A 22,651-nucleotide genomic window follows, 5' to 3' on the forward strand; every position below is an offset into this window, starting at 1 on the left:
TCTGTCTCAAAACAACAACAAAAACAAACAAACAAACAAAAAACCTTAGTAAAAAAGAAACACTTTCCAAGCTGTAATTATTTAATGGGTATATACATTTATTTAATCAATTACAGGCCCATGATAAACTGGTGGCTAATAAAATCATATCCAGTGAAATCAGCCCACAGACGATACAGAGGTATTCTGAGTGATTTTCCCCCGACCTCCATAAAGTCCAGAAACTTTCACTCCATCAGTGGGTGTGTCTCATCTTCCCATTCAGGAGCTTCTTGGGGAAAGTTCTGAGGCCAGCCAATCCTGAACTGCTTAGCATGTGCCTACAAGTAGACAAAGGTTGCTTATGCTACCTTCACTATCCCTCATGCTATTGACTGGCTATGTGGTCTGTATTTCACTCCAGAGTTGCTTTACCGTGACCTTTAGCTCCAATTATTAGGTGAGTGATCCCTTAAAAAAAAATGGTGCCAGATCTGCCTTAAGTCAAACCTGCTTTTTCCACAACTACCCAGATGTCAATTAATAATTATTTTAGACCAATGGTTCTCAGCTACACAATGGCTATACAATGGAATCACCTGGGAGCTTTAAAAATTATCAGTGCCTGAGTCCCACCTCCAGAGGTTATGAATGAATTAATTGTGGGTGGAGCCAGAGCATCAGGATTTTAAAACTCTCCAAGTCATTTTAATGAGCACCTAAAGTCAAGGACCACTTCTGAATTTAACCCATCTTCTCACTGCACCTCTCTGTCATTATTAGAGCATCTGATATGGTTCTCATTTTACAGAAAATGTAAAGGGGTGCAAAGGAATCTTAGCAGGTTTTGTTTACATAGAGCTGAAGTCTGCCTCTTTATAACCTTTTTTTTTTTGTTTTTTATTTTGTTTTATTTTGTTTTTTGATATGGAGTCTCACCCTGTTGGCCAGCCTGGAGTGCAGTGGCGTGATCTTGGCTCACTGTAACCTCTGCCTCCTGGGTTCAAGCGACTCTTGTGCCTTAGCTTACTGAGTAGCTGGGATTACAGGTGTGCGCCACCACGCCCAGCTAATTTTGTATTTTTAATAAAGACAGTGTTTCACCATGTTGGCCAGGCTTGTCTTGAACTCCTGACCTCAAGTGATCTGCCCCTCTTGGACTCCCAAAGTGCTGGGATTACGGGTGTGAGCCACTGCACCCGGCCACCTCCTTATAACTTCTTTGCCCCATATCTTATTTCTAAGGCAATACATAAGTTGACCCCTCCCCCACAAGAAAGCCCTTCAAACATTTGAAAACCAATATTGTATCTCAACTTAAATGTATTTCCTTATAGCATAAGGTCCCTCAACCTCCTCGCATTGAGTGGAGTTGCCAGATAACCTCACTCTCCTCATCCCTGCCCCCAAGGATGCTGCATTTCTTCATTGTCCCTCTGTGTGGCTTTTACACCAAACACGGGAGAACTGTTTTGACTGGCCAGGGGAGAGAGTGGCAGGACACTTTCTACCTGTGATTTGAGAGGTGTCACTCCCTGTGGTCCCAAGGCACTCTCTGCTTCCTTTTGTATTATCTTATAATACATTGTGCTTCTCAGATTGGCTCAAGCTGACTTCTGGGGAGGCTGTACTGCACGCAGAGACAAGGAGGCCACTGGCTCTGGTATTATTCAGAGATTTCGGGGGGAAAGTCAATGTTTGGTGAGTAAACTTCCCTTTCCCTTCCCTTTCTCCCTCTGGCTCTCCATTCCTTTCTTCCCTCCTTCCTCCCTTCCCTTCTCTTCCCTTCCCTTCCTTCCTTTCTCTCTGCCTTATTTTCGATTCCTCGCTAAATCTCCTGCTTCTAAAGTAAAGTGGTTGTCTATTTATATACATACATATACATATATTTATATTTAGAATATATGTGTGCATGTGTGTATATATGTGTGTATGTATATATCTATCTAGATATTGATATCTACTAAATGGATTTTGCCTTTTTATCTTTTCCAAAAAATAAATACAAAATTTTATGATACATATTGCTTGGCTATCTACTCTTTTCCACTTAGTAAAATATTATGAACATCCCTCTGAGCTAATGCACAGACAGATCTAACTCATATTTTTAATAGCTATATAATATTCCATGGTGAGGCTGAGCATATGTTCTTCAGCCATTCCCCTTGTCCAAGTTTTTCCTGTCACTCTGAGCACTACCACAATAAACAGCCTTCTGCATGCATCCTAGTTTGTTAGAGCCTTTATGGCTCTATATGAGGTAGAGAGTCCCACTGAGACGCCTGGATGAAAGAGAACATGTATTCCTAATGCTCATATATCTTACCTGATGACTTTCCCCAAAAGCTGCTGTGGCTTCCACCCTGTCTGAGAATGTCCATTACCCTATGTTGATCAGGCTGGTGTTGATCCTTTGAATTTTTGCCAATCTTGTGGGTGAAAAATGACATTTTTACCACCTTAATCTCTTTGTATATTTTTTGTTTTCAACTATTTATTTTTAAATAAAATTTCCCCTCTGTCACTTGTCTATCCATATTGTTTGCTCATTTTATCAAGTTATTCATCTTTTTTTCTATCAATTTATAGGTGCTCTTTAAATACATAGAGAAAGTGACCCTTTGTGCGTTGTCAATGTTTTTCCAACCAGATTACCATTTTTTAATCCTTGATTACCAAGGACTTTTTAAACTTTTTATGCAAGTGATTTTTGTTCATCTTTTTCTTTATAGTTTCTAAATCTCATGTCTTGTTTAAGAATGTCTTCTGCTGGCTAGAAGACAGCTATTCTAATTTTCTTCTAACTTTCTATTGCGTCAATTTCTTATTAGATATGTAATCAAAATGGAATTGATATGTTTATGGTGTATGTGTGTAGGACTGTGTATATGTGTGTAAGACTGTGTGTATGCAAGTATAAGAGAAGGATGAGGTAGGATCTAACTTCATTTTCTTCCAGATGTATAGCCAATTATGTCAACATAATATATCAAATAAATCACCCTAATCACACTGAGTTGAAATACCATTTTTTCACACATAAATTTTCCCAAATAAACTTGGATCTGTATCAGGACTTTCTAGTTTATTCCTCGGATTCCTCTCTTCTTGCATAATATACTGTTCTAATGACATAGCTTTTAAAAATATTATTTTATTTATTTTTGAGACAGGGTGTCACTCTGTCACCCAGGCTGGAGTGCAGTGTCATGATCACGGCTCACTGCAGCTTCGACCTCCCTAGCTCAAGCAATCCTCCCATCTCAGCCTCCCAAGTAGCTGAGACTATAGGTGCACACCATCAGGCCCAGTTAATTAAAAAAAAATTTATTTATGAGACAGGATGTCAGCATATTACCCTCCTCAGCCTCCCAAAGTGCTAGGATTACAGGTGTGAGCCGCCACTCCCAGCTGTAACTATCTACCTTAAAAATAATATTTAATATTGAGAAAGTCATCTTCTTCACTCTTCCTTTTCAAATTTTCTTGACTTTTCTTGGACATTAATTCTTCTATATAAACTTTAAATTAATTTTGCCCCATTGAAAAGACACGGCATTAGGCCTGGTGCATTGGCTCTTGCCTGTAATCACAGCAATTTGGGAGGCTGGGGCAAGAGGATCACTTGAGGCCAGGAGTTCAAGACCAGCCAGGGCAACATAGCGATAATCCCATCTCTACAAAAAATAAATTAAGAAATGAGCAGGGCATGGTGGTGTGTGCCTGTGGTCCTAGCTAGTTAAGAAGCTGAGGCAGGAGGATTTCTTGACCCCAGGAATTTGAGCCTGCAGTAAGCTATGACTGTACCACTACACTCCAGCCTGGGCAACAGAGGGCGACTCTGTCTCTAAAAAGAAAAAAATAATTAAAAGAAAAAACATGGCATTGTAATTATAATTGCATTAAATGTACATATTAGTTTTAGAAGAATTCACGTTTGTATTCTTTCTTCCTGTGTAGGACAATAACATATGTCTAGAGTTAATTCAAACTATTATTTTTATTTGTAAATGCATTTTCATACAGTTTAAAAATATCAGCTCCTACCCTCAATTCAGTAAAACCATTATTATTGAATATTAAAATATATATTTTTTCATTGTGGTATGGCATGTAACTCTTATACAGTTTTTAAAAATAAAATGAAAGACTTCAAAGATATGTTTGCTACTTCTTTTCCATCATTATGGCAATGGAAAAATTAAAGAAATCCTGACTAAGCATTTTATATTGAAATTTATCAGATGATTGTTCACACCTTTTTCTGTCATTCAGCATTCAACTCCTGTCTTAGTCTGTTTTTTGTTGTCTACAATAGAATACAGAAAACTGGGTAATATATAAAGAATGAGAATGTACTTTTTACAATTATGGAAGAGGAGAAGTCCAGGTTGAGGGACTGCATCTGGTGAGGGCCTTCTTGCTGGTTGGGACTCTCTGCAGAGTCCCAAGGCAATGCAGGGCATCACATGATAAGGGGGCTGAGTGTGCCAGTTCAGGTCTCTCTTCCTCTTCTTATAAAGCCATCAGTCCCACTCCCATGATAATTCATTCATCCATTACCCCACTTATCCATTAATCCATGAATGGATTAGTCCATTTATGAGGGCAGAGACCTCATGACCCAATCACCTGGTAAAAGTCCCACCTCTCAACACTGCCACATTGAGGATTAAGTTTCAATGTGGATTCTGGAGGGGATAAATATTCAAACCACAGCAGCTCCCCTTCTTTAAGACACAGTTTAGCATGCAGTAGGTGCTTAATGAATGCTTGTTAAATTACCTGAAATAACTTTTCCATTAGTGCAATCTAAGATCCTATTTATTTTTGATTCATATCAAAGCTATACTATCCATGAGGATAGGAAACATATCTCTGGTTCATAGTACTTGGCTACACAAGCAAAATATATTAATTTAATAAATGAACAAAAGTCATGCATGACGAAATATCAACTAGATCTTTTGCTCTGAATTACTAAGCTTCATCCTTTACTAGTGAAAATGATGTGATACTAAATGTGGGGTTTTATCTCTCTTGAATTGTATCTTATCAGTGCACTATAGCCCTCTGTCAAGATTGTTCTGAATTTTGTTCTTCCAGTTTTGAGTAAGAAACAAACAGGTAAGCTGGACTTCTGGGTCTCCATCCAGAACACGGATAGAAATGTCCATCATGTCCTTCTTATCATGTTAAAAGCCCAACCTGCTACAGGGCTCCCATGAAGACATTTCTGTGTACCAAATGCTTTGGAGAATACCTTCCCCAAAGCAGTCCCATCTCTCCAGCTCTGATCCTTCTATTTTAATATGTCTAATTCCTCAACACCTGAAGACAGAGATGTTTCCAGTCCTATTTGCAGTAACCTAAATCGTAGGACTTCCTGCAGGGATCCCTTTTCATTGTCCAGTGGATCATTCAATTAAAAGACGCTTCCCATTCCCACACACCCTCAAGCCTCTTTCTTTTTTCATCTACATCCAGCCCCAAATGAAGTCAGCCACTTTCTTGCTGAATTTATAATTGATTCAGATGAAGAACCTAGGTAGTTTGTCTTTGCTGTTATTATATTAATCTGTGAGGGTTAAGCGCTGAAATATCCTTTGTAATTAAGCGACTTTTCTCAGAACTGTATCCTTACAGAGTTCATGAAATAAGGTTCATGAACCTAATTAATGAACCCAATTAATACCTAAGGTTCATAGGTATTAACTTGACCCTGTTAAACCCTCTGAAGATTTATCAAGCTACAAGAGGCCATGTTATATAGCATCACCCACTGGTTTAAGAGTGGTATTGCAATACACCTCTTTGCCATTATAGTACTCAAAAATTCCAGTACTGGTAAATGTACAGTGAGGCAAGAATCCATAGACATGGGAGATATCATAGGGGAAGTTCTGGGAGGAAGTAAGAAAAGAAAGGAGGCTCTTGAATTGTGAAAATATCACATAGTTCAGAGGATGGCCTTTAAAAAGTAAATTTAACACTTAATCTGGACAAGTCTTCAATAGAGTATGTTGATGGACTTTTTTTTTTTTTCAGGGCATTCTATTTCTTATTGTAAATTGAAGTCAATATTAGAACTAAATTGAAGTTTTCACTTGATAGCCAACTTTGCTAGAACACAGTTATGACATTCCCTTGACTAGTCCTCTGTGTTCTCTCAAAAATATTTCGTTCTTCAACTTCCAAAGGATTGATTTTTGGGGGAGAAACCAAGGCAGCGACACTGCATGAAGCTCCAATTCATGACATTAGAAAGCTCATTAGGGAGAAAAGGTAAAAATTCTGCAGAGGTCTGGGTTGGAGAGGGGTTCGTTAATGAGTTAGGGTTCACCAACATCTTTGTTTCCCTTTTCTTCAGGGAAACAGAGCTAGGGGATTTTTTTCCCAGCCCCCTTAACCTCTAGTTGGAGCCATATGACCGAACTAAGGTCAATGGAACAAACGTGCCTGATAGCAATTGTGTGACTCCTCCAGGCCTATCGCATGATTTTCTACACTGCACACTCCTCCTATCTCTCTCCTTTCTACCAAATCTTAGAGGCTACATATTGAAGATGGCAGCATCGCAAGATGGAAGGACACTGGATCCTTGAGTCAACATTTATAAGACAGACACCGAACTTGCCATGGATTGTGATGTGAATGAGAAGTAAACGATTATTGTGCTGTCACTAAAATCTCACAGTTATTTGTCAGAGCCAGGTATGACCATGTATGGTGCTACTTGCTCTAACAACTCTAGAAATTGATAGCTCGAAATGACATGCTGCTATACTAAAAATGGAAATATGGAAATACTGCATAGCAGGTGAGGACCCTGACATTAGGAGGCTGAAGATGATCCTTGGTGTTATGATAATTGGTAAACTGGGCCTATGATATTGAGGATAGCAGGCCCCATGCTATCTACCATGGAGTCAGCGTGCCTAGGGGCATCTGTTAGAAATAAGCAAAGTAGTGGTGTGTTCTCTGCTATTGCCTGTATTTAACGAAGGAACACAAGGAAGAGAAAAGTGAAATAATTGACTGGTTTGCAAAGAGAAGTGAATGGGAACAAAGTTCGGAAAATTTAAGCCTAAAGGGAAGGAAAACACCAACTGCCTGTAGATCCCAGATAACAGAAGTAAATTGCAAAACTTTCCAGTAGCCAAGGCCCTCTTAGACTTAGCCAGGTGGAATGATTAGATTAAGGATGTGGCTTTTCCAGTCAACTCTTGTAGCATCAAGGTAGCTGACTGCCCTTAGGGAGAGAGGCCTGGGGTAGAGGAAACAAATGAAAATAGTAGGTTTGGAAACTACAGCTAGGAAAAAACTCTGGGTGTGGTCACCGGCCCATGGAATGGACTAGAAGCAAATAGATGAGATTTTGCTAAGTGTTGAGGGACTACCATTGCCCAAAACCCCTACACGTCCAGACCTTCACCTGTACCTTTGAGGTAGAAAGTGGGACTTGACTCCAGAGATGGGGCTTGAACACCAGACCAAACTGAGGACTAGCTAAAACAGGGGCATGGCAGAAGGAACTTCCCATAAGACAAGCCCATCAGGATGCCATGTCAATTTACCACTGTCATGCCAGCACCCAGATGTTACCACCCCTTTCCATGCAACGACCTGCAACCCAGAAGTCACCATCCTTTTCCTAGAAATGTCTGTATAAACCACTCCTTAATTTGCATATAATTAAAAGTGGGTATACATATGACTGCAGAACTGCCTCTGAGCGGCTAATCTGGGCACACTGCCTGTGGGGTGGCCCTGCTCTGCAAGGAGCAGTCCCTCTGTTGCCGATGTGCACTGCCATTTCAATACAAGTTACTGTCTAACACCACCAGCTCTCCCTTGATTCTTTCCCAGGTGAAGCCAACAACCCTCCCAGGCTAAGCCCCAATTTGAGGGCTCACCTGTCCTGCATCATCCTGACTTGTGGAGCTAAAAAACAACCTTGCTCCAAGAAGAAGTGGGCTGTGAGAAGTGAACAGCCCTCAGGAATGACTCATTCCCCAACATCCACTTTAGATGTGCATAAAGAGGGTGATACACCAGGAAGCACCTTCCAGAGGGCACATCTAAGGTGTCATGGACAAGAGAATTCTTCCAGAGATCTGCATCAGGGCCTAAACAAGCAATTTTCCCCACCCCAGGGTTAGAGATCTTTAGAACATCTGAGGGATCTCAACATTTCTGTAGATCAGTAGCAACTCTGTGTCTTTCATTCTTCCATTTTCTAAATGGGCATTTTGATTGTGATTATCAGATCCATATTCCTCCCATTTTATATGGGAGCTACAGGCTGACCTGATGAATAAGGATTACACAGAGAGCCTGGACTTTGATCTCAATGCAATGACCAGATGGGACTTTGAGTTGCCTCCATGGTGAGGGGTGAATGTGTTGTATATGTGAAAACAAAGGAGTGAACAGGTATTTGGTGACCAGGAAGGTGAACTATGTGGAGAATGCTGGTACCCCCTGATCTGTGTTTCTTCTCTCCTTCCAGGGCATATGGCTGCCTCTGTTTTAAAGCCCTCTTGCTGTTAGGTTGAGCCCAGTTTAGTGGGCTCTGGCCAATGGAATGTGGGTAAAAGTGCTGTATCCCACTTCCAGCCCAGTCCATAAAATTCTCCTATGCATGATCCTCCATTCTCTCTTCCATTTTGTAGCAACCTTAGGGGCCATTTGTTACAGATAATGGCATTACAAGATGGAAGAACCCTGGGTCCCTGAGTCATCATTTGGAAGAGAACTGCCTAACCCATATTGAATTGCAACGTGAGTGAGGAATACGTTTTCATTGTATTAAAGATAATGGGGTGTGGGGATGGTTGCTAGAGCAGCGATTGTTACTTACACTGACTAACATAAGGGTAGGGAATGCCTGTATTTAGAAAATACACCAGCTGGGCATGGTGGCTCATGCCTGTAATCCCAGCACTTTTAAGGTGGGCGGATCACCTGAGGTCAGGAGTTCTAGACCAGCTTGGCCAACATGGTGAAACCCTATCTCTACTACAAATACAAAAATTAGCTGGGCATGGTGGTGCACGCCTGTAGTCCCAGCTGCTCGGGAGGCTGAGGCAGGTGAATCACTTGAACTGGGGGGCAGAGGTTGCAGTGAGCCAAGACTGTGCCACTGTACTCCAGCCTGAGTGACAGAGTGAGACCCTGTCTCAAAAGATAAGAAAAGGAAAAAGAAAAGAAGGCCAGGTATGGTGGCTCACACCGGTAATCTCAGCACTTTGGGAGGCTGAGGCAGGCTGATCTTGAGGTCAGGAGATTGAGACCATCCTTGCTAACAAGGTGAAACCCGGTCTCTACTAAAAATACAAAAAATTAGCCAGGTGTGGTGGCAGGCACCTGTAGTCCCAGCTATTCAGGAGGCTGAGGCAGGAGAATGGCGTGAACCCAGGAGGCGGAGCTTGCAGTGAGCTGAGATAGCACCACTGCACTCCAGCCTGGGTGACAGAGCAAGACTCCATTCCAAAAAAAAAACAAAAAAACAAAAAACAAAAAAGGAAGGAAGGGAGGGAGGAAAAAGAGGGAGGGAGGGAGGGAGGGAGGATGGAAGGAAGGAAGGAAGGAAGGAAGGAAGGAAGGAAGGAAGGAAGGAAGGAGAAAGAAAGAAGGAAAGAAAGAAAGAGAAATAAAAAATATGCCAATAGGAGAAGCTAACAGCGAAAGTCAAAGAAGTTTAGAAGGAGGACCAGAAGTATGTAGGATCAGATAAGCCAGAAAAGCGTCAAGAAGGAGCTGTCAATGGAGTTTGTGATGGGTGATTTTGTGTGTGAACTTAGGCCACAGTTCCCAGATAGCTGGTCAAGCACTATTCTAGATGTTTCTAAGATGAAGGTATTTTTTAGATGAGATTAACATTTACATCAGCAAACTTTGAATAAAGTGAATTACCTTCCATAATGTGATGGGTCTCATCCAATCAGTTGAGGGACTTAAGAGAAAAAAGATGTGGTGCCCTGAGAAAGAGAGAATTCTGCTTCCAGATTGCCATTAAACTTGAGCTGCAACATCACCTCTTTCCTGGGTCTCCAGCCTGTCAGTCTGCCCTGCAAATTTTGGACTTGCCAGCCTCCGTAATTGCATGAGCCAATTTCTTAAAATATTTATTTCTCTCTTTATCTATGTAATATTTCTCTATACACCTATGTCTATGGATATGGATATATATATAAAGAGATGCATACATAGCTATATACATATGTCCTATTGGTTCTGTTTCTTTGGAGAACCCTCACTAATGGTGTTAAATGCTACAAAATGGTTGAAGAAGTTGCGGATTTTTGAGAAGGGTATTATATTTGGCAACTACGAGGAAGAGATCCCACCACCACGCCTGGCTAATATTTTTTTTTTTGTATTTTTAGTAGAGACGGGGTTTCACCTTGTTAGCCAGGATGGTCTCGATCTCCTGACCTCATGATCCACACCCGCCTCGGCCTCCCAAAGTGCTGGGATTACAGGTGTGAACCATCTCTTTGCTGATGCGTTTGAGTTATCATAGCAACAGCTCAGGATGCCCACACCCTTTAACACCACAGGGGCAGGGTTAGGCCATTTTTCCCACCAACTAAAGAAAGCTTGGATAAAAAACCAGGGTCATTTTTTGTTATTTCCTTTTTTTTTTTTTTTTTTAATGATGTAAGCTCTAATTTTATTTACTTTTTTTCTTTTTGATATGTCATAGTTGTATATATTTAGGGATACATGTGATATTTTGAGGCGTGTATGCAATGTGTAATGGCCAGACCAGGGTAACTGGGACATCCATCACCTCAAACATTTATCTTTTCTTTGTGTTGGGAACACTCCAATTTTTCTCTTTCAGCTATTTTTGAAATACACAATTAATTGTTGTTAACTCTAATTTCCCTACTGTAGTATCAAATACCTGTTCCTTCTATTTAGCTGTATTTCTGTACCCCTTAACCAACTTCTCTCCCTCTCCCCACCCACCTTCCTTCGCGGCCTCTGGTAACCACCGTTCTATGCTTTACCTCCATGATGTCCGTTTTTGTAGCTCCCTTATGTGAATGAAATCATGCAGCATTTGTCTTTCTATACCTGGCTAATTTCACTTAACATAATGACCTCCAGTTCCATCCATGTTGTTGCAGATGACGGGGTTTCATTCTTCTTTATGGCTGAATGGTATTCCATTGTGTACACATGCCACATTTTCTTTATCCATTCGTCTGCTGATGGACACTTAGGTGGATTCCATATCTTGGCTATTCTGAATAGTGCTGCAATAAACATGGCAGTGTGCAGACGTCTCTTGGATATGCTGATTTCCTTTCCTTCGGGTATGTACCCAGCAGTGGTTGCTGGATCATTCAGTAGTCTATTTTTAGTTTTTTGAAGAACCTCCATACTGTTTTCCACAATGGCTGTACTACTTTACATTCCCACACTTTTTGTACTTTTCGTCAACAAATATTTGAGCACCCTCTGAGAGGCAGTGTGGTGGACCATGTCTTAGCATACAGGCATTGGGTTCAGCCTGCCTAGGTTCATATTCCAAAGGTCTCCACTTACTAGCTCCGTGGTGCTAAGGACATTATTTACCCTCTTCATACCTCAGTTTCCTCATCTGAAAAATGAAGGCAATAATACTGCTTACTTCATAGAGCGGACATGAAGATTAAATAAGTTAGCATACAGGTAACCTCCAAGGTAAATAAGTTAGCATACAGGTAACCTCCAAGGTGAGTATCTCCCTGGTGTTTACAAAACACTCTCCTGATCCATGCCCTAGTCCTGGGAGACTCAGATCGTGCGGCAAACTCGGAATCTAGATACAGGTAACAGGAGCACATGACTGTCACCAGGCAGGCAATGCCCTCTCTAAACCTCAGTCTCCTCGTCTGTAAAATGGGCAGCACAGTCCCTGGGATACCTCCCTCAGGTGAGGTGTTGTGAAGTTCTGCTGAGATCATGAAGAGAAGGGACTTTGCAATCTGTAAACTTGCCATGGCAAAATGGAGATTAGAGAAAACACAGCATTACCCTTGCTGATCTGATGGGATCTACAGACAGGGGTGGCTGTCCTTGTCCTCTTCTCTACTCCAGGCTTAGGAGACACTTTCTCTTCCCCTTGGGTCTCACCTACTTCACATCAGCATTAAATAGGGCTTGGGGATGGGGAGATGGTGCTGACTGTGGCATCAGGAGAGACCAGGCTGGCCTGTGCCACTTTGTGGTCCCGTTTCTCCCAGAACTTTTCTTCTTATAACATTCATCCCACTTCTGCACTGCTACTTGTTTCATTATCGGCTTTCCTAACCAGACTGGCCATGTGACATGTTCTCACACTTCCGGAGCTTGGGGCAGAGGCTGGTCCCTTGTAGTGAAACCGATTTGGTATGGTCTGGCTGCCCTGTTTGCTTTTGGTTGCTTGCTTTTTGTTTTTTTGGTGTTTTCTTTTTCTTTTCTTTTCTTTTTTTTTTTCCTTTTTCCATGAAGCTGAAGGCTACACCACTGAACACTGAAACTTAAAACTTAACCTTCATTCGCTACTTGATAGGTAACATTCATAGGTCACCATGGTAATGATCTCTTCAGTTGTTTTTTAGGAACTTGGACCAGCTCCTGCCCATCTCAAACTGGTGAGACCACTGGCCCTTCAACTGGGCAAGTGCCCCAAGAGGTGGCCTTTCAATGTCGGAGAGCCAAAAAACTCCACCCGTGGATCATGCTAACACTGCCATTTTCTGCACACATGTCCTATAAAATACCATGAGCTCAGACTACACTGGCATGGAATGAACCTGTTTCTTCATTTGTCTCCACTGCCAATCGCCTTTCCCCATGGCTTAGACCACTCTACTTCCCTAACCCATAAATATCCTTAAGTCTTACCTTCTGGGAGGTGGATTTCAGAGCTGTTCTCCTACCTCCTCTCTTGGTGCCCTTGCCAATGAGTCTTTTCTCTTTTCTAAAATCCATGTCACCTGATTGATTTCCTGCAGAGGCAGCTTGTGGGGTGGGCAGAGCAGACCTAGACCTGGCCAGCAGCTGGGAGTTCAGTAAATGTTTGTTCAATCAATGAAAAATGACACGTGAGAATCCAGAGGGGCACGTATGACCAGTCTCAATTCCCTGCCTGCAGTCACTTTCCTTGGGTGTCACTGATTACCCCAGAGGCCCCTCCAACAACAAAATCACAGAATTTGATGGCCAGGTGCAGTGGCTCAGGCCTATAGTCCCAGCACTTTGTGAGGCTGAGGTGGGTGGACCACCTGAGGTCAGGAGTTCCAGACCAGCCTGCCCAACATTTTTAGTCTCTACTAAAAATACAAAAAACCAAAAAAAATTAGCCAGGCGGGGTGGTGCATGCCTGTAATCCCAGCTACTCAGGAGGCTGAGGCAGGAGAATCACTTGAACCCAGGAGGGGGAGGTTGCAGTGAGCCGAGATTGAGCCACTGCACTCCAGCCTGGACGGCTAGAGCCTCAAACAAATAAAAATGAAAAATAAATCACAGAATGTGGCACACTCCAGGTCCCGTTCTCTCATGTAGAAAGCGGAAGCTTGGAGATGTGAACTGGATGCCCAAAGTCACTCAGCTAGGCAGGGGCAGAGCCAGGGTGCTCACAGGGTGGCCAACCTTCCACGTCTGCCCTGGACACGCGACTTTCAGCACTAAAATGTGCGGTCCCAGACGTCCTTCTCCCAGGTCCTCTACACCATAGATGGGTGAGGAAAAAACATGCAGGGCTAAAATCTGGGGGGTCCCCACCCCTGCCCCAGCCACGTGGCGGTCCCGATTGTGAAACTGACTAAGATCAAAGAGCTCTCCCAGTAAGTGCCCCATTGCAGCCACAGCGCGGGCAGGGAAGACGCAGCGGGGCCCCGGTTCGAGGCCGGGCTCTGGGGCTGCGGGGGCGCATGGGCGAGGCGGGGCGGGGTGGGGTTTGGGGGGGGTGCCCGTGGCTGCACAAAGAGGCCGGCCGCGGCAGTTTTGAAAATACCAAGGAAGTTGATCTGGGCCAGGGCCCAAGAAGTGACGAGGAGGGAGGGAGGCTTGCGAGCGAGGGAGGGAAGGAGGGAGAGGGAGAGGAGCAGGCGGGAGGGAGGAAGGGAGGACGCGCGGGGCGAGGGGCGGCGGCAGACCTAGCCGGGCCCCAGCGGGAAGCGCGGGCGGCGGCGGGATGAGCGCTCTGGGCGGCGGGGCGCGGCGCTAGGCGCCCGGCGGGGCGTCCCCAGGCTGCGACCCCGCGGGACCCTCCACTCCGCCCGCCGCCTCCGCAGCCCGCGCGCCGGAGCATGAGTCCGGGCGGGAGCCCCACGGCCGCGGGCGGCGCCTAGGACGGCGATCCGCGCCCTGGAGAACCCGCCGGCCGCCCGGCTCCACTACAGCTCCAGCCGCCTGCAGCGGGGCCCTCCTGAGGCCCCGAAGGAAGGGACCATGAAAGGTAAGCGCGGCCGTTGGGGGGCAGGTCCGAGGGGGGCCGCCTGCCCCCCGCTCCACCCAGGGCCTGGGGGCGCCTTTTCTGCAGTCGAGGCTGAGAGGAGGGCAGGGCGCCTCTGGCTTTTCCCCTGCCTTTTTGGGCATCCTGCGAGACAGGACGGATCCCTGAAGACCGGAGGAAGCAAAGAGGAGAAGGGGGGATGGGGACACTCACACACGCCCCTTGCAGTCCTGTTCTCATCGGCCGTTGCTCTAACCTCACAAATAATTTTAAAGTCCAGAGAAGTTTCTGATCCCTTTAACCAATAGGCGCAGAAAGGTATCACCAACCCAAATTTCCAGCAGTGTAAATTTCGACCCTGGGGACCCATCAGAGAGGCCCCTGCAGCACCCTCCCGCCCAACGGAGCTTTCAACCGGCGCCGGGCTTAGGATTCTCCCCTAGGACCTCCAGCCCTTCCCCAAAAGAGACCTGCAGTGTCAGAGCCCCTCAGCCCAGGCCCTGCCCTTCCCAACCCCTGAACCTTGCCTGACCCACCCTCTGACCTCCTTGTGAGGAAGCCGCTGGGGAAGCCTCATGGCCCAGGACTGAGCTCTCGCCAGGGTGGTGAGCCAGCACCAGGGTGGCCCTTGCAGCCAGTTCTTGGGATAGAAATAAGAACCAGACATGATCCCAAGTGGCCATTTCCAGGGCCTGGGTGTCTTTAGGCCCCTACTTGGTCTTCGAGGTCATTTTGAGGCTAGAGGAGAAGCAGGCTTTGGAGTCATGAGGCAGGGAACCTTTGAGGTTTTTAAGGCCATTCCGGGTGTCTTTCAGTAATCCTCCTGTAACACCCCTGGCAGATGCTTGTGTTCCTAGCAGTGAGAACCTCACCACCTCATCCACTTACGGAAAGTAGAAACTGAAAAGGGCCTTTGAGATCATCTGCAGGGCTCTCAGCCACACTCTTAGGTGCCACTGACAGGTATGGAGGTGGAAAAGGTGGGGTCAGAGCTCTCAGCCTACTTCAATCAGACCAGCTGTTTGTCTCTTGTATGTAGAACGGCCTGAGGGTTCATTGGAAGAAAGGGCTCCACCGACAAACTTCTGACCAGATGCAGCCTCCACATTGCATAGTTAGGGAAACTGAGGCCCAAGCAGGTAGGGTTGGCTTCATGGATTCGGCAACCAGTGCCATCCTACAAGGTCCCACACTTGGTTTAATGCTCTGCAGGTGCTATCTTGAACTTTTTAAAAATGTATTTTATTTTATTTTATTTTATTTTAGCAACAGGGACTCACTCTGTTGCCCAGGCTGGAGTGCAGTGGCATGATCATAGCTCACTACAGCCTCAAACTTCTGGGCTTAAGTGATCCTCCCACCTCAGCCTCTCATGTAGCTGGGACTACAGGTGTGCACCACCATGCCTGGATTTTTTTTTTTTTTTTTTTTTTTTTGGTAGAGACGGGGCCTTATTATGTTGCCCAGGTTGGTCTAAAACTTCTGGCCTCAAATGATCCTACCACCTCGGCCTCCTAAAGTGCTGGGATTACAGACTTGATCCACCATGCGGCCTGAAATTCTTACAATTTTTTAACAAGTCATCCCGTCCCACCAACACACAAACACACACACTTGCATTTTACACTGGGCCCCACAAATTATGTAGCTGGTCCTGTGGACAGAAGTGAGTTGTTACGAATCACAGTTAGTCGGGGTGACTAGAGACCAGGACTCCTGACTTCTAGTCTAGAATCCACTCTGCCTCTCTGTGGTTTCCTTCCCTCTGCCTCTGGCACCTTTCTGTGCTTCCCGCTGGCCTCTCCAAGTCCTAGGCTATGCGGGATGAGCCAAGCAAGTTATAATCAGCCCTAGGGAGCACCTGGCAGGCAGCGAGGGGAGCCTCGCCCCAAGTCCTGCTCCTCACTGAGACACCTTTGCAGCTGAACCCTCTGCAGTCAGCTGGCCCAGGGCAGACCATTACTGGAAGCCTGTAGAAAGGTCTTGGACCACATCTAACAAGGGGCCACACAGACCTGAACCTTGATGATAGTGGTAAGATGTTTCACATTCTCAGAGTGGCTCCACCCCAATTCCAGACAAGCACTATAAGAGAACCAGCCGGGCATGGTGACAGATACCTGTAATCCCAGCTACTCCGGAGCCTGAGGAGGGAGGATCACTTGAGCCTGGGAGTTTGAAGTATAATGAGCCATGATTGCACCACTGCATTCCAGCCTGGGCAACAGAGTGAGACCCTATCTGTAAAAAAATAAAATTTATTAAAAAAAAAAAGAGGCAGGGCCAAAATCCTGTGAAATAGAGAAGAAAAGAGCTGGTGTGAATGAATATTTAAAAGAAGGTGCCTGAGGAGGACCCGCTGACACCACGCTGCCGAGTTCCAGGCTGTCCTTGTGCTGTGGGTTCCTATACAGGAAGCCAAGCCCTACCTCTCTCCTCCTTTCCCTTGGATCCCACAGCCTCTTCATGTGTGGGGCGGGATTCCTGTCTACGGAGGCCCTGAGGGCAGCGCTGGTGTGTTTTTCCTCCAGCCTTCGGAAACCCCTCAGTGGTCTCCCCTAACATCCCAGGGGCTGCCCGGGCTGCAGGACTGGGGACTGACTTCCAGCAATTCCCTCCCTGGCAGCCGGGAAGAGCCGCCGCCTCTACCTGAGATGGAAACGGCAGGGCAGACAGCAAATATTTGTCTTTTGGGATCTGTGGGGTGTAAAGAACCAACATTTTTCCCACCCGAGTGGAAAAAGTAAAGTGCCTGGCAGAGCAGGGCAGGCAGCCCCTTCCAGAGAACCCTTTCCGCGCTCCTCCAAAGGCCACATCAATCTTCGAATTACATCTGTTGGCAAAGGACCATGCCCTGCTCACAATAAACATGTGATGTGATGTGATGTGATGTGATGTGATGTGATGTGATGTCGTATGGAGAACAGATGATGGTGGGGATGGTGATTAAGAAAACACACTCGTTGGGCTGCCCAGCCCAGCAGTGGCCTAGCGCCAGGGCCCACTCTGCCGGCCAAGCCATTTCCACCTCCAGGCCCCTCCTGCCCCATGGCCAGCTGACTGGGCCTCCTAGGCCACCGCCTCTTTTGATCCAAGCTGGCACCTGGCCCTTCTCGCACGTGGCCCTAAGGGGACACTCAGATGCCACCAGCCCCTTGGTGACAGGCCCACCTTGGAGCTTCCCACTGGCTTGTCCAAGCCACTAGCAGCCACCTGTGGAGCTGTTTCCACACCTCCAGTGAGAAGGACCCGCCCCCAAGATGCCCAAGACACAGGCTGGTGCATTGTGAAGACTGATTTAAGAGTCAAAAACATGTCTAGTCCTGGCACCATCATCTGCCCTCTTCAGCCCCGTTGTCCTCCTGGGTGGTCCCTGAGGCCCAAGGGCTCTGCGCCTGAGCACCACTTGGGGAGCGGAAGTGACTCAGTGGTGAGATGGCTGGAAGCGGGCCCACCATGTGGCCCCTTTGCCCCGAGAGACTTGTGCTTGGCTGCGGTGGCCAGGGCAGGGGGCAGCCCTGTGTTCCTCAGGCGTGGGAGGAACAGCCCCTCCCTGCAGAATCAGAGAGCAGTGCCCACTTCATGTGGGCAAAGGGTGGAGGTGGGGAGAGGAGAGGCTGTGAAAATACAGAGAAGCAATCCCGGGAGGAATCCACCCTGCACCGTTCCTCTGGCAGAGAGGAGAGGATCTCCACTCACGAGCGGCCAGGCTGGGGGTCCCAGAAAGCCTGACCTCCTTCCCCAGGGGCATCGGAAGGAGCCAGGGCTAGAAGAAAAGGAACTGATGTGGTGAAGGTGAAAAGAGCCACCAGACGGCCTGACTGAGGGGTCCAGGGAGCCCCGCAGCTCAGATGTTGGAGTTTAGCTCGAAACCCTTAAACATCCGCCCCACCCCCAGCCCCGGCCAAAACAGTCATCTTGCCCTCTAGCTGGGGGTAAGCCTGGTAACTGAAGACTCAGGTCCCAAGGCTCATTTGAGACGAGGAAAAAGCCTTCTGTTTCTCAGTAGGCTAGGTTGATGGATAGTTTGGCAGTTTCCATGAAGGACAGGCAGCTGTTCTGGGTGTTAGAATTGGTGCACAGTGTGGCCTAGCTGGGCATGCCTCTCATACATGCACTGCCCATGTTTGATCATGTTTAATTTAGTGATATGTGTGTGTGTGTGTGTGTGTGCTCGCTTGTGTAGAGTACTGAGTCCCAGGGTCAGGCCCAGCCCTGTCGCAGGCCAACTTTATCACTGGGATGAAGTCTGTGGTACTCCCTGGGGTCAGTCCCCTCATCCAGGTGGACCAGGTGATCCCACAGGATGGTATCAGAGTGTAAGTTTCATGAGAGTGGGGTCTCTGTTCCTAGCACTTAGGGGTGTCCACTACATCTGTTCAGTGTGCGCATCTATACTGTACCATGGTATCCTCAGAACCTCACATAGGCATTTCGTAAAGATGCAGAAAGATGCCTGTATTCAACAAACGTCCATGGGGCGACTGCCAGGTGCCAGGTCTGTATGTCTATATATGTCTAAGGACTGAGGAAGCTGCAAAGAGCTCAGATGCTGTCCCTTCTCTCAAGGAGCTTACTCTTTACTAGGACACGTAGGATTTGTGTCCAAGTCACTTGAAAAAACACTAACAGTGATAAGTGTCTTAAGGGAGGTCCCAGCAAGGGAGTTTGGGGGTGGGCTGGGCTCCTTTCCTGGCTTTCCTTCTTTGCTGCTGTTCTTCGAGATGCGTCCTCGGTTTCAGCCACAGACAGGCTCCTGGTTCTTGCTGGCACCTGTTCCCTGAACAATCTCTCCCAGCCTTGAAGATGTGACACGTGGAAGTCGGCAAATCTGACGGCACCAGATTTGCTTCTCTGGGCTTCACAGCCGTATTTCCATCAGTGTCCTCAACGTCTCCAGGTAGAGACCTGCAGGCATCTTCTTCATGGTTCAAATGAGATACCTTCCCTCTACCTGAACCCAAGCTAAAAAATGGGTTATTCTGGGATGTTGCCCCAGCCCACACTTTTCAGTCAGCCGACAAGCATGGAGTTCCTGCTTTCAGGGAGGAAGCACACTAGTTGGAAGGCAACCCTGGGTACTTTTTGCCCTTCCAGCAGAAACAAGATGTGCACACCTGAGAGGAGAACCGAATCATCCAGGCAGATGCCACAAAAGAACAAATGCATGGCATATACGGGAGATTGGATGAGAATCCTGGGAGAGAAAGGGAGCATTTCAAGTTGGGCAGTTCAGAAAGGCTTCAGAGAGGAGCTGAAGGCTGGGGGAAGACTTGGATGGGGACAGTGAAGAAGGCAGGAAGGAGTGCTGGGAAAAGCTGGATAGCCGGACTGGGGGGAAGAGTGGTGGTGGGGGAGAGAGATGGCCTGCAGTTGAGGGAGCCCTAAGCCAGAGAGCACCTGAGTGCTCCATGTAGGACATGCGGTTGTGTCTGGTTGACATTGGAGAGCCCTGGGAGGGTTTGTCAGGAGAAGGCCTGTTTGCCACTTGCCCCTGGAGATATTCTCTCGGCCTTAGCCCATGTTGGGAAACCTCTACTTTTAGAGAGTGGGAGGAAGAAAATGAGCTTGTAAAGCAGCCAAGAGGAACAGTCAAGGGCACAGGCAGAAAACCATGATGGTAATGTCATGGAAATTGAGAGGAGAGAGTTCCAAGGGGGAGGAAATGAACCCCAGCGTTGACTGCTGATCAGTAGAGTTAGCTCAGGATTTGTGGATCAGAGAAGGCCAGGTTGCAAGGGCCAGAGGGGCAGGGTAGATCAGAAGCAAAGGCGCTGGAGGAGCTATGTCCTTAGAGTGGGAGGCAGGGCCCAGCTCAAAGGGTTTTCAAGGCAAGGATGACCCGTGCTCATTGGAAGGTGGAGGGACAGAAGAGCAGGTGTAGGGGGACTTGGAGACAGAGCAGTGGAATTGGGGGAGACTTGCTTTGAGAAGAAAGAATCTCTTTATCGGGAGGCAAGGGAAGGAGAAAAGATGGTTACAGGCAAACTGCATTACTAGCAGCTGCATTTAACCTTTTTATAACACATTTATTATTTTTTTAAAAAACCAAAACATTCTGAAAAGGAGAAACATTCACTCACTTGAACTCCTACCCTTTAGAGATAATAAATGACAAAATGTAGACGAACATCCTTCAGAATTCATTCTGTGTATGTTTGCACAGACTTTTTTCATGTAGATAAGATTATACTATCCATGTTATTTTTGTTTTTATTTTATTTTGTTTTGAGACAGTCTAACTCTGTGCCCAGGCTGGAGTGCAATGGTACCATCGTAGCTTACTGCAGCCTTGACCTCCTGGGCTCAAGGATCCTCCCACCTCAGCCTCCCACGTACCTGGGACTACAAGCAGGTGCCACCATGCCCAGCTAATTTTTGTATTTTTTGTAGAGATGAAGTCTAGCTATGTTGCCCAGGCTGGTCTCAAGTTCCTGACCTCAGGCCATCCTCCCTCCTCAGCCTCCCAATTACTTGGGGTTTTTATTGGTGGTGATGGTTTTTAGTTGTTGCTTGTGTTTTTGTTTGTTTGTTTCTTTGCTTGAGACAGGGTCTTGCTCTGTTGCCCAAGCTGGAGGGTAGTGGCACTATCATTGGCTCACTGCAGCCTCGACCTCTTGGGCTCAAGCAATTGTCCTACCTCAACCTCACAAGTAACTGGGACTACAGGTGTATGCCACCATGCCCAGCTAATTTTTGTATTTTTTGGAGAGATGAGATTTCACCTTGTTGCCCAGGCTGATCTCAAACTCTTGGGTTCAAGTGATCCTCCTGCCTTAGCCTCCCAAAATGTTGGGATTACAGGCATGAGCCACTGCACCCACCTTGCAGTATTTTTAAAAAATGGTTTCATAACATCCCATAGTAAGACTCTGTGATAATTTATGTAACCAATCTCCTAGAGATGGACACTTTAGCTATTTGCCTTTTCCCCCAGGTGTATCATAGCATGCAGTGATCACCTTTACACGTACACCTTGGCCTAGTCGTATAATTATTCTCTTAACATGAAGTTCCTAGAAGAAAGATTACTGAGTCAAAGGGCACTCGCCCTTGCAGTATTGACAGAGGGTGTCAGACTACTCAGAATACACAAGAAGGCCTCTTTCCCCATCCCTCTCCCAGGCTGAGTTTGAAGTGTAGGCATCTGTACAGAGTTAGTGGATCATAAAGAAAGGAGTTGGAATCTCATGGTCTTGATCCTTTCAGAAAAGGAGGGGATGAGCTCATCTTTAGAGAATGAGGTGGGCTGACCCCCGAGGAACCCAGGAATAGGAAGTGAGGCTCCAGACGGCAGGACTTGGTTGAAGCCAAATGTGTGCCACCCTCTGACACTCTCCTGCAGCTCTGGGCTTCCCTAGTTCAGTGCTAAGAAAGCAGGCTGAGGATGGAAGTGACAGTGCCCAGGAGAGAGAACTATAGGCTCCAGGGGGCAGAAGCCAACCATGGGGACTGGGCTGGTCTTGGAGCTCAGGGCGAATGAGAGCCTGGAGGAAGGAGAGTGAGGAAAGGCTTAGTGCACTGGGGATAAAGAAGGGAAGGGGCTGGAGATCAAGCAGATGGAACAGCGATAAGCCTTAAGCTCCAGAGGGCAGGCAAGATGTGTAGAGATGAGACAGTAAGTCCCATGTCCAGGAGCCCTGAGTTTCAACAGAAAAGCTGCCTCCATTCAAGCTGATGGCAGGAGACAGAATGAAGAAATGATCCAATCCAGGTGATGTCATTATCCAGAACAGTGTTCCCTAAAGTCAGAGTCCCTCTGCCTCTGAACATAGGTCCCAGAATGAAAAGATATATTTATTTTTCAAGATCTGCAGGAAGTTCCATGGCCAAATAAGTCTGAGAAACATGGAATTAAACACAGATTTAAATGGGCTTATTATTATTTTTCCAGCACTTTTCAAAATGTTTGCTATGTGAATGTGAATCTCTAAGATGGCGATAGAGTATGCCATGTTTTCCACACTTACTTGATCAAATAATCCTTTTTCACAAAGAATAATTTGGGACTAGTGTCCCATAGGATATGTTTTGAAAAACTGATTTCTTGTAAGTTGGAAATTGGTCCTGGGAGTGATAGGGGTTGGGAGATGACCATAAATGAGAGCATTCATTGGAATAGTATAGAAAAATAATCCTAATAAAAGTGACTACTACTATTTATTAAGCATTTACTATGTGCCAGGTACTTTTCATATATATCTCATTGGATTTTCACAGCAGCTCATTGAA

At 46.3% G+C, this 22,651-nt stretch overlaps 1 protein-coding gene and 1 long non-coding RNA gene across 2 annotated transcripts in view; one reads left to right on the plus strand and one right to left on the minus strand.

The window, feature by feature from the left end:
- Positions 1-10,608: 10,608 nt before the first annotated feature.
- Positions 10,609-13,050, minus strand: LOC144330762 (uncharacterized). Its single transcript, XR_013397219.1, has 2 exons — positions 12,868-13,050; positions 10,609-11,599 (listed from the first exon to the last, which is right to left on the minus strand). It is a non-coding gene; the product is annotated as an uncharacterized LOC144330762 (long non-coding RNA).
- Positions 13,051-14,116: 1,066 nt separating this feature from the next.
- The window catches only part of SCARA3 (scavenger receptor class A member 3), a 38,227-nt gene continuing 29,692 nt past the window's right edge, over positions 14,117-22,651 (plus strand). The window contains exon 1 of the mRNA XM_015145037.3: positions 14,117-14,422. Within this exon, the coding sequence (XP_015000523.1) occupies positions 14,416-14,422 (7 nt within the window). The 5' untranslated portion in view covers positions 14,117-14,415. The remainder of the gene's footprint in view (positions 14,423-22,651) is intronic.

Source organism: Macaca mulatta, chromosome 8 (assembly GCF_049350105.2).
Source record: "Macaca mulatta isolate MMU2019108-1 chromosome 8, T2T-MMU8v2.0, whole genome shotgun sequence".
Taxonomy (NCBI): Eukaryota; Metazoa; Chordata; class Mammalia; order Primates; family Cercopithecidae; genus Macaca; species Macaca mulatta.